This window comes from Triticum dicoccoides, chromosome 2B (genome assembly GCF_002162155.2).
Source record: "Triticum dicoccoides isolate Atlit2015 ecotype Zavitan chromosome 2B, WEW_v2.0, whole genome shotgun sequence".
Classification (NCBI taxonomy): domain Eukaryota; kingdom Viridiplantae; phylum Streptophyta; class Magnoliopsida; order Poales; family Poaceae; genus Triticum; species Triticum dicoccoides.
The window spans coordinates 88,852,955-88,862,395 of record NC_041383.1 but is presented as its reverse complement, the minus strand read 5'-3'; the positions used below and the strand labels follow the sequence as shown (position 1 = coordinate 88,862,395).

Genomic DNA, 9,441 nt, shown 5'->3' with positions numbered 1-9,441 from the left:
GGCGGACGGAGCGGGGCGACAACGTGCAGCACGGGGCAGAAGTGGACGGAGCGGTGCGGCGGACAAACCAGAGAGGAGGCGGACGAAGCAGGGCCGGAGAGGAGGCGGACGGAGCAGGGCCGGAGGGGAGGCGGACGGAGCGGGGCGGCAACGTGCAGCGCGGGGCAGAAGTGGACGGAGCGGTGCGGCGGACGAACCAGAGAGGAGGCGGACGAAGCAGGGCCGGAGAGGAGGCGGACGGAGCAGGGCCGGAGGGAAGGCGGACGGAGCGGGGCCGGGCGGAGGATGGACCGGAGGCGGAGGCGGCCGGAGAGTGTTAGAGTTGTGTCGAATATTGTGTACAAGGTAGGTTACAGTTGGACTCTGAGTAGTATTGTGTTTAGATATGATATGGAGTCGTGTTCTAATAGGACACTTGTATCCTAGGCCTCTCTTATATAGCGGGGATAGACACACGATGTAACCTATGCCAACATAATAGCACAGGCGCGCAAGGGGGAGCCGGCGGCATGTGCTGGCGCCCAGGTGGCCGGTGTGCGGTATTGTGACGGTGTCACGGGGAGGAGCGCCCGTAGTCAGGCCCCGGGGATGTAGCCATATCGGTGAACCTCGTTAACAAATTTCGGTGTCGTGCTCGTGTGATTGCTTGGTCCTCGGATGATCAACGGTATGGCCTCAGATTTATTCTAACAAGTGGTATCAGAGCTAGGTTGTTCGGAGGCTACGGCGTGTTGATTGATCGAGAGGAAGGCTTGATGTTCAGGTCGGTATCGTGTACACGGAAGTTTCCGCAAATACGTGTTGGCATGGTTGAGATCGATCGGAAGAAATCAAGCAAACAGCAATGTCAGCGAGTTGTGGTGGTAATCGGACAACAGCGGCGGTGTGGTATAGCGTAAGCAGCAGGTTTATCGATTGATGCAACGCCTGAAAACGACCTGGTTAGGTGCGCGTTGGCGCAGCGATCGTGAAGCGCAGTCTAGCAGCAGCGCAGTGCTTGCTTGGTGGGCAGGCCAGGCGGGGCCGTGCGTGTCCGAAGAAGGCCCGTGCCAGCTGTTCGGAAGTTACTACGTGCGAGATTTGTTTCGAAGAAAAAAAACACCTGGTGAATACCTGTCGTGGTGTGGTGCGTCTAGGCAGGAGCTAATCAAGCGATACGTATCCATCAGAAGTAGAACTTGTGTAGACGTTGGCAAGGCAAAGGCAAGTAGCCAGCATTAAAAGTTTGTGTCAAGGGATCTACGTGAGAAGACCAAAACTTTTTTGGTTGGAAATTGCTATTGGTATGCGGAGGCTGTTCGTGTACTTGGGCATGGCGTTGATAGCTCGGATTTGTTGGCACAACAGAGATGCTTGAAGGTATTGCGAGAAGTCACGTCAGCTAAGATGGAATTATCATGTGATGGGTGGAAATTCACGGAAGACAATTTGGGAGCCTGGAGCGTGTCGTACAGTCGAACGAGTTCGGCTGGGTCGGACTAGGCAGTCTGACGGATCGACGCAAGTCGGTTGGTATAGAAGACGGTGGTGGGATCAGCGATAACGACATAGGAGCGTGATGCCGATGGTGACTGACTTCTGGGCGTGGAAACACGCGGCGCAGGCCCGAGGCTTGTGTGGCTTCGACAAGACTATGGCGCGGGGTTGATTCAAGATGGTGTACACGTGAAGCTTGGAGTCAACAGGGCGCGGGATGGCACGTACAACCATCATGGAGTCATGTTGAAGGTGGAGCTGGAGTCTGGAAGACTTCACTCGGTGCTGATTGAGAGGCTACGGCGTAAGAGATCAGAGAGTCGAAGCCTATTCAGCGAAAAAAGCGAGGGACACGTAATTTGGACTGGAGCCCAGTGGTCTGATGGAAGCGTGAAACTCGTCATCGGTCGGTGATGATCGGTGGTACTCTGCAGTGGGGGTTGAGTGGTGTGGTTTCACGACCCTTGAGACTCAACCAGGACAGCGGAGGCTCGACGCGGTAATAGCGGCGAGGCGTGCGGTATGCACGGGACATGGAGATGGGCCAGGGCTCTGGTGGTCATACATGTGGTGAGACAACTGCGAATTTGACTCGGGATGACTACAAGCAACGGTGAAATTCCTTCAAGTTTCAGACATGTGGTCAAGAAAGGAGCGGTGATGTTGAGTTCAGGTAACTCTTGTGTGCGACACCCAATATGTGAGTTGTTCACTTTCACGCAGGTCAGTGATCGGTGTGTGATGGCGTTGGACTGATACTCTGAAAGTTGGGAGCACAAACTAGAGTAACAAGGAACTTAATTTTGCTCGAGTGTTGACTGTGGTCAAGAAAAGAAGGGACTACAAGTCGCAGGTGGAGTCACATGGAGTCTTTGGAGTAGCAGCGGTGCTCACGGGATAAGCTCAAGTCCAATGTACATGGAAGTTTGACACATGGACGAATTCAAGGTGGTGGAGAATATTCGCCAAGGTGGAGTTTGTTAGAGTTGTGTCGAATATTGTGTACAAGGTAGGTTACAGTTGGACTCTGAGTAGTATTGTGTTTAGATAGGATATGGAGCCGTGTTCTAATAGGACACTTGTATCCTAGGCCTCTCTTATATAGCGGGGGTAGACACACGATGTAACCTATGCCAACATAACAGCACAGACGCGCAAGGGGGAGCCGGCGGCATATGCCGGCGCCCGGGTGGCCGGTGTGCGGTATTGTGACGGTGTCACGGGGAGGAGCGCATGTAGTCAAGCCCCGGGGATGTAGCCATATCAGTGAACCTCGTTAACAAATCTCGGTATCGTGCTCATGTGATTGCTTGGTCCTCGGATGATCAACGGTATGGACTCGGATTTATTCTAACAGAGAGGAGGCGCGCGGGGTCGGGGCGGAGGCGAATGCGATGGGGCAGCGCGGCAGCAGGCGGCGGCCTAGGCAGGGTAGAATCAGTGGTGGGGTTCTGGATCTATGGCGGGGCGAGACCTTAAAAAGTTAACATGTAACTCTTGCAAACTATTTCAAAAGCCCGTGGCAATCGCACGGGCAGTCTATTAGTATATATAGTAGTAGTAGTAACACAGCAGCGACAGTCCTCGCCAAAAATAAAACAGCACCAACAGAGCCACAATGGTCATTTGCGCTTGGGCTTTCCTGATCTGCTGCCACCTTTCTTGGCCTTCTTCTTAGGAGGTGGTTTCGCTTTCACACGCCCGTCGTCGCACTTGGGGCACAACCACTCACCATCCAGAGCAGCACTAGCTCCAGGCTGCGGGTTCAGGCAATCGGCATGCATCCCAGCGCCGCAGCCAGCCTTGCTCCCCTCGCTGCTGCCGCGGCATATCAACATGACGGCTCCTTCCCGGTTGCTCGATCCGCAAGCAGAACAGCTTATTTCGGGGTCGCCTCCCCCAGCTGCCGCCTCTGCAGTGCCGGCGCCGCCAAGTTCACCTTGCTGAGAACGCTGTAGCTTCTGCAGGGACCTGTCTGCCAGGTCGTGCATGTTGAAGAGGACGTGCTTGTTCAGAGGGTGGCCGGGCTTGCACACGTACTCCACCAGGTAGTCCGCGCTGATGCAGGGGATGTCGTGGCTCACGAACTCCTGGACCCATGCGTCTGTGCCCGGCACGCCTGCTGATACGACCACAAAACTGGCGCCATGTTTCAGTACCCGGGTGTAAGGTGGGGAGGTTGCTAAGATGGTGCCATCACCGGCCTTCACCGCACGCTTCAGCGTGTCCTGTTTAGAAAATGAAAGGCGTATCAGATAAAAGTGCATATATAGAACTGCAGCATTACAAAGTTACCAAGATGCTTATCAGATAAACAAGTGTGTGTCCAAACAGCCTTACCAATGATGGAGAAATGCACTCTCCATATATGATGATCTTCATCCCGTGGAAGGCACCATGTCCAGTACGTTCCCTTAGTTGCCGCCATTTCCTTGGAGCATCCAAACTTATTGTGTCGCCGTTGTTAGGGCCATCACCGTGCCACTCAAATGGTTCTTCCTCTACAAACTTGCCAGCCTCATTGCAAGCACTCAAGTAATCAGACTTGAGTATCCACCTGATCTTTCAGAAAGGCAAAAACATTCAGATGTCGTGAAATGGAAAAAGGGACAAGTGACTATGTACAATTCTTTTCTGAAAGAGAAATCTAGCCCACAAGAACAAGGTATAAATAACTAAAACATGAAGCCTCTGAAACAGCTCATATGGCAAGAGATTCACCTCCCAGCTGCAGCAGCTGCAAAGAATTTTTCGGTTCTGCGGAGCTCGGGTGCGATAAAATGTGTCGCTTGGAAAGACCACTGATGTGAACCCCTGCATACTCTACCCTTCAGGCGTCTAAGTATCGACATACAATCCTTCCTCAGTAAGCCATGCCCGCTTAAAATAAACCATGTTGGTTCCAACAAGGCCAAGGTTGTGCAATCATTTCCTTCTCTTATACTGTGGTCACCAGGCACATCTTTCCCATTCTGAACCGATTTTGTGATACATTTGGAACTTACACAGGTATTTCCGTATTTTGATTTAGGAGAGAGATCAGCATTGGATGGTACATTCTCCTTGTTATGGTCAGTAGAACCATCCATTGCACCTGCAACTTTTTTCTTTTTGCTGCTCCTTGGCTTTGTGTTTTGCACATCTTTGGATGGTACATTCTCCTTGTTATGGTCAGTAAAACCATCCACTGCATCTGCAACTTTCTTCTTTCTGCTGCTCCTGGGCTTTTTGTTTTGCACATCTTTGGATGGTACATTCTCCTTCTCATGGTGAGTAGAAACATCCATCACATCTGCAACCTTTTTCTTTTTGCTGCTCCACGGCTTTATTTTTTGCGCATCTTCCGATATGTCCTCAAAGGAATCTTTGCAAAATGATCCAACTTCATTTGCTGTACCATCCTTATTAGCACTCTGGACATCCTTATCCGCCATTGCCTTGTCAGCATTTGTTGAGCACTCTGCAGCCCTCTTGATTGTGTCAACTTCAGCTTCAGATGGGAAGACACCACCAGTGTTATAAGGTTCACTACCAGATACATACTGTTGTGTGGCAGAAATTTTCCTCTTCGCAACTCCTTTGCGCACTCTGTTCTTTGGTACTCCATCAGGAGCGCATGTTTCATGGTTATCAGCACTTGCAGTGCTTGAAAGCTTTTCAGTGGAAGCTTGGGGAACTGCATCACAAAAATTCGACTTCAAAGATACTGCCTTGGCTTTATCAGCGGTTGGTTCATCAGTCATCTTAATGTCAGCAGGCTGGGAAACTTCTGGAACAGCACTCCTTGCTATGGCATATGCCACCTTCTCAGATGAACCTCTTTGAAATTGATCATCAGTTGTGCCGCTTGGAAGTTTTTTAGGGCTACTTCCCCTTGAAATCACATTAGCAAACTCCAGCTTTGAAGCCGCTAGCACATCATTCATCTCACTGTTGGCATTCAGTGAGTTCTTGGCAATTGTGTCTGCTCTACTTCTCAGGATTTCTTCAGGAAAGGATATTCTACATTCAGCAGCATTCGGACTGGTACAATTATTTCCTTTTTCTGCTTCTATGTTTTCATGAGATAGAACTGCCTCGATACCATGCTTAGACTTGGACTCATTTTTACAACGTGCAGGTGATCGGCGTCTACCATTTGTAGCACTCCGAAGCCTCTTAGCACCAGCATTCTTCACTCTAGAAGTCGATACTTTCCTAGCACCTGCTTCCATGGTTGCATGAGAAACCTCCTTGTCATGCTGCAAGTCCATAGCTACCGCTTCCATGCTATTAACCTGTGATGCATTACTCGTTGCTACATTCTGATCTTGATGAGAGAAACTTGAAATTGTTTTTTCAACTTCAGAGTTAATAGAAGGGCTTATAGCACGTTCCTTCTCTGCTGCTGCTTCATGCTGTGCCAGTTCCTTTGCTTTAGCTGGTAACTCTACCTTCGTCTCATTATCAAAAATTTCAGGAAGTTTTTCTGCTTCAGAAGACCTTGCAAGCTTCAAAGAAGTCCTCCTATAGCTCAACAGCTTCTTTTTAGAAGAGTCAGACTTCTGTGTCTCCATAAGATTCACAATAACATCGCTGTTTACTTTACCATTAGCTTTAGTGAGTCGAGATCCAGTGGAATTTTCCCCCAGATCAGAAACTGTTGCTGCGTCAAATGCAATTCCCCTGCTTGAGAAAGGACTATTTGCAGTTCCAGGTGCTGAGTCTGTGCCTCCATTTAGCAGTTTTGGACTGGCTGAAGAAAGGCTGCACTTCATCTGAGCAAGTATAGAGTCTGGTCTATCCACATGTTTTATTGCTTCGTCTCTCAGGCTTTTGGCATCAGCAAGCTCGCTAATTTTATCATCGCTCTTCATTGATGCAGAGATATTAAACTCGACATTTGGTGTATTTCTCTCAAAACTTTGGGGAGATGCTGTTTGGTCAACCGAATTTAAATTAGTTCCGGGTGAAACTGACTTCCGAGAACGCTTTCTGGAGTAGCTTAAGATCGGTGTAGTCTTCGACGCAGAATTGCCTGGTGATACCAAATTAGCCTTAAGCAAGGATGCAGTTCCTTCTACGTTTGCTTGACCAACTTTGGCAGCAAGATCAGCTACAGGTACATCATCCTTATGATCGACGTTTCCACTCATACATGACGAGTGCAATGCTTTCTTCAAGAGACTCTCTGCAGAAGATGTTAGTAAACTAACATTGTTGCCAGTGAACTGACAGGGATTGTCCAAATATTCTCCATCAATGTTGTGTTTGTTGACTACTGGAACAGGAGATACCATAGTTGCTTGATGTACAAGATGATCAGCACATTCTGTGAGCCCATTTGTGTTGAGAGTAGAAGCGGCGAGTGGCCTTTTATCACCATCTTTGGTTTCATCTCTGGTAATGTGATCTCCAGGAGCCTTTCCATTGCTACTGGAGTTAATAGGAGGATGGATAGAATCGTGTGCCTCAGGATCAGCAGAATTTGTCACACCATTTGTGTTATGAGTGTTTTGTATGTCAGCTCTAACATCAAGGGGCATTATGCATACATCTTTACTACCCTGTTCTGGAGTGCCCAGGTGTCTTCCTGCAGTAATCTCGGAACTGCCAGGGGAGACAGTAAGACCATGAACGGATGCACGGACATCAGGATCAACATGAGTTCCCATTCTCATCCCTGTAACAGACACACTTCTGGCAATGCTTCTGCTATGAGATAAACCTCTGCCAGCATCTTCTGCTTCATCTTCGGAGTCCTGAACTTGTACCTCCATCATCTCTTGTTCCCAACCACTGCATAAATAAGTGACCAAATTACTGGATTTGGTACCCATGAAGTGCATGATATACATTGCATATTCTTATGAGAAAATTAACCAGGCATATAAACCCGATGGCTAAAATGGAAGGGGGGAAACATCAAAGAGAATAGCAAGGTGGTTTGGTGCAACACTCACCTTCTGTTATAATTATCAATTGGAAGAATTTCCCAGGCCTTTAAGCTGCAGTAAAATCATATCTGGTGTTTCAGCAGAAATAACCATGACATGACACAATAACTTATTTATAAGACTGGTTAGTAAATACACATACCAATCTTCCAACCATTGGTGATTAACAAGATTGATATTCACCATTTTAGCAAGTTCATACTTCTCACCTGATAGAAATAGGGATGAGAAAAACCAAGAGTGAACACTAACTGTAAAAAGTGTAAACTGTATGGAAAATTATGAAGAAAACAACATACCTTCAAATTTGTAGCAAATGAGATGGGTGACTTTGTGTGCTATCAAAGGCTTAGAAAACTGTGCTCCCATTAAAGTAACCATTTTCTATATTCAGTAGTGAAATCAGTGGTCAGAAACATTTTTCCTCAAACACACATCGTTGTATATTAGAAGACTAACACCAAAGAAGGCGTCAAGTACAAACCAAACCAATGGTGCAAAAGCTCAAACCAAACAGCGATAGCCAAGCTAAACTAACATAGCTAAAACCTGCCAAGAAAACTAAGCTTCCTAAGCAGCTACAGCTCTGAGATGAGAACTCCAAAAATAAAATGAAGTGTTAAAACCCAAGTGTGAGAAACTACAAGTCCCTAAAGGAAAGAGGTGAAAATGTGTTAACTGCTACAGGTGGATCTATGACAGTAGCATTCTGAATCTTGGTATGCAGAAGAAATGTTGGTTTCTAACATATTTGGTGTTCGTAAACTGATTCAGCAGTTTAAGTGTATATGATTAACAGCAAACTTGGCACAACAACAAAAAACAATTTGCTAGAATCAAAGGTACTATGACAATAAGCTATCCAAACAAGGAACTAAAACTTAACAACCAGGTATCATCAGTCTATCAACTGAAGGAAATCATAGCTCTCCTGATCGATAACAAAATGATAATGACCAGATACTCTATGTTATTGGCTTTATGAATTAACAATCATAGACCTCTAGGCTTGGAGGTATAAATGAAGATAAAAGCAGCAGTAGTACCATGATGTCTTCACGCCCATCCTTTTGGTACCCTGTCAGGCAAATGTTCAGCGATTGACTGCCCGGTATGCCATCCAGATCTCTCACTGGCTTATACAATACCTAATCAAGTCAAACGCAGTTCAAGTCACCAACTAATCAGCAGAAATAAGATAGCTTCACGGGACTAACTAAAGGGTCCTCTCTTAAGACAACGGCTTGCTGAACTTATTCAGAACACACATCTTAGTTCAGGTAAAGTTAGTACGGTAGCAGAACTGACCCGGTCGGCATCGGCAATCACTCCGGCATCCAAGCTATCGTCCACCCACAGCTCAGTCACGACCTTCTTCCCGTCCTCCCGCGCCGCCACGCACACCGGATCATCCTACACACATTTCAGTTCAAGAACAAACAGCACTGAACTAAGTCAAGCGAGAAATGTCCCCCACGAAACCCCCCGGAAGAGCAGAGGAAGTGGGAACTCACGTGGACGAGGCCGAAGACGACCACGTGGGTGCACCCCGCCGCGCCGTGCCCGCCGGCGTCGGCGCCGCCGAGCCGCACCATCTCGGACCGGTACTGTGAAACGCAGAGCCCTCACCCAGTGAGACGGACCGAATCTGGCCAATCAAGCACGGAATCGAAATGAAGGGGGCGTGGGAACCGCGCCGAGGCGGGAGGGCGGGCGCACCTGGGACTCGGAGGCGGGGTCGAAGCCGACGAGCGCGAAGCGGACGCCCGCGAAGAGGCGCTCGTCGCCGTCGCCGGCGCCGGCGCCGTCGTGCGGGCGCATGGAGGGGGAGGGGGTCCGGGTCGGAGGGACGGGACGGCGGGTAGGGTTCGAGGATTTGGGATTGGGACGGCGCGCGAGGTTGGAATGGGGGAGGACGAGAGAGGGTGGGGAATTTTGTTGCGTTTGGTCCGGGAGGGAAAGTTTGAGATCGTAATTTGGTTTCCGCCGGGTACGCGCGGTTTGCAAGGAGAATGGGTCGTGCGGGCTG

The 9,441-nt window shown here is 48.8% G+C and overlaps 1 protein-coding gene across 1 annotated transcript; it reads right to left on the bottom strand.

The window, feature by feature from the left end:
- Positions 1-2,973: 2,973 nt before the first annotated feature.
- LOC119362294 (BRCT domain-containing protein At4g02110-like) lies at positions 2,974-9,332 on the bottom strand. Its single transcript, XM_037627495.1, has 10 exons — positions 9,132-9,332; positions 8,927-9,019; positions 8,721-8,825; positions 8,459-8,560; positions 7,712-7,796; positions 7,555-7,621; positions 7,419-7,463; positions 4,198-7,254; positions 3,817-4,033; positions 2,974-3,704 (listed from the first exon to the last, which is right to left on the bottom strand). Exons 1-10 carry the CDS (start codon positions 9,231-9,233, stop codon positions 3,099-3,101), a joined length of 4,479 nt encoding a protein of 1,492 aa, XP_037483392.1. The 5' UTR covers positions 9,234-9,332; the 3' UTR covers positions 2,974-3,098.
- Between the last annotated feature and the right edge of the window lie 109 nt (positions 9,333-9,441).

What these genes read in the sequence shown, in the direction of transcription:
- LOC119362294 (XM_037627495.1), bottom strand. Translation starts at nt 9,233, where the DNA reads ATGCGCCCGCACGACGGCGCCGGCGCCGGCGACGGCGACGAGCGCCTC. An exon ending in TCGTCTTCGGCCTCGTCCAC is followed by an intron (nt 8,826 to 8,926) that starts GTGAGTTCCCAC and finishes AAATGTGTGTAG; the next exon opens with GATGATCCGGTGTGCGTGGC. An exon ending in TGATTGCCGATGCCGACCGG is followed by an intron (nt 8,561 to 8,720) that starts GTCAGTTCTGCT and finishes TGACTTGATTAG; the next exon opens with GTATTGTATAAGCCAGTGAG.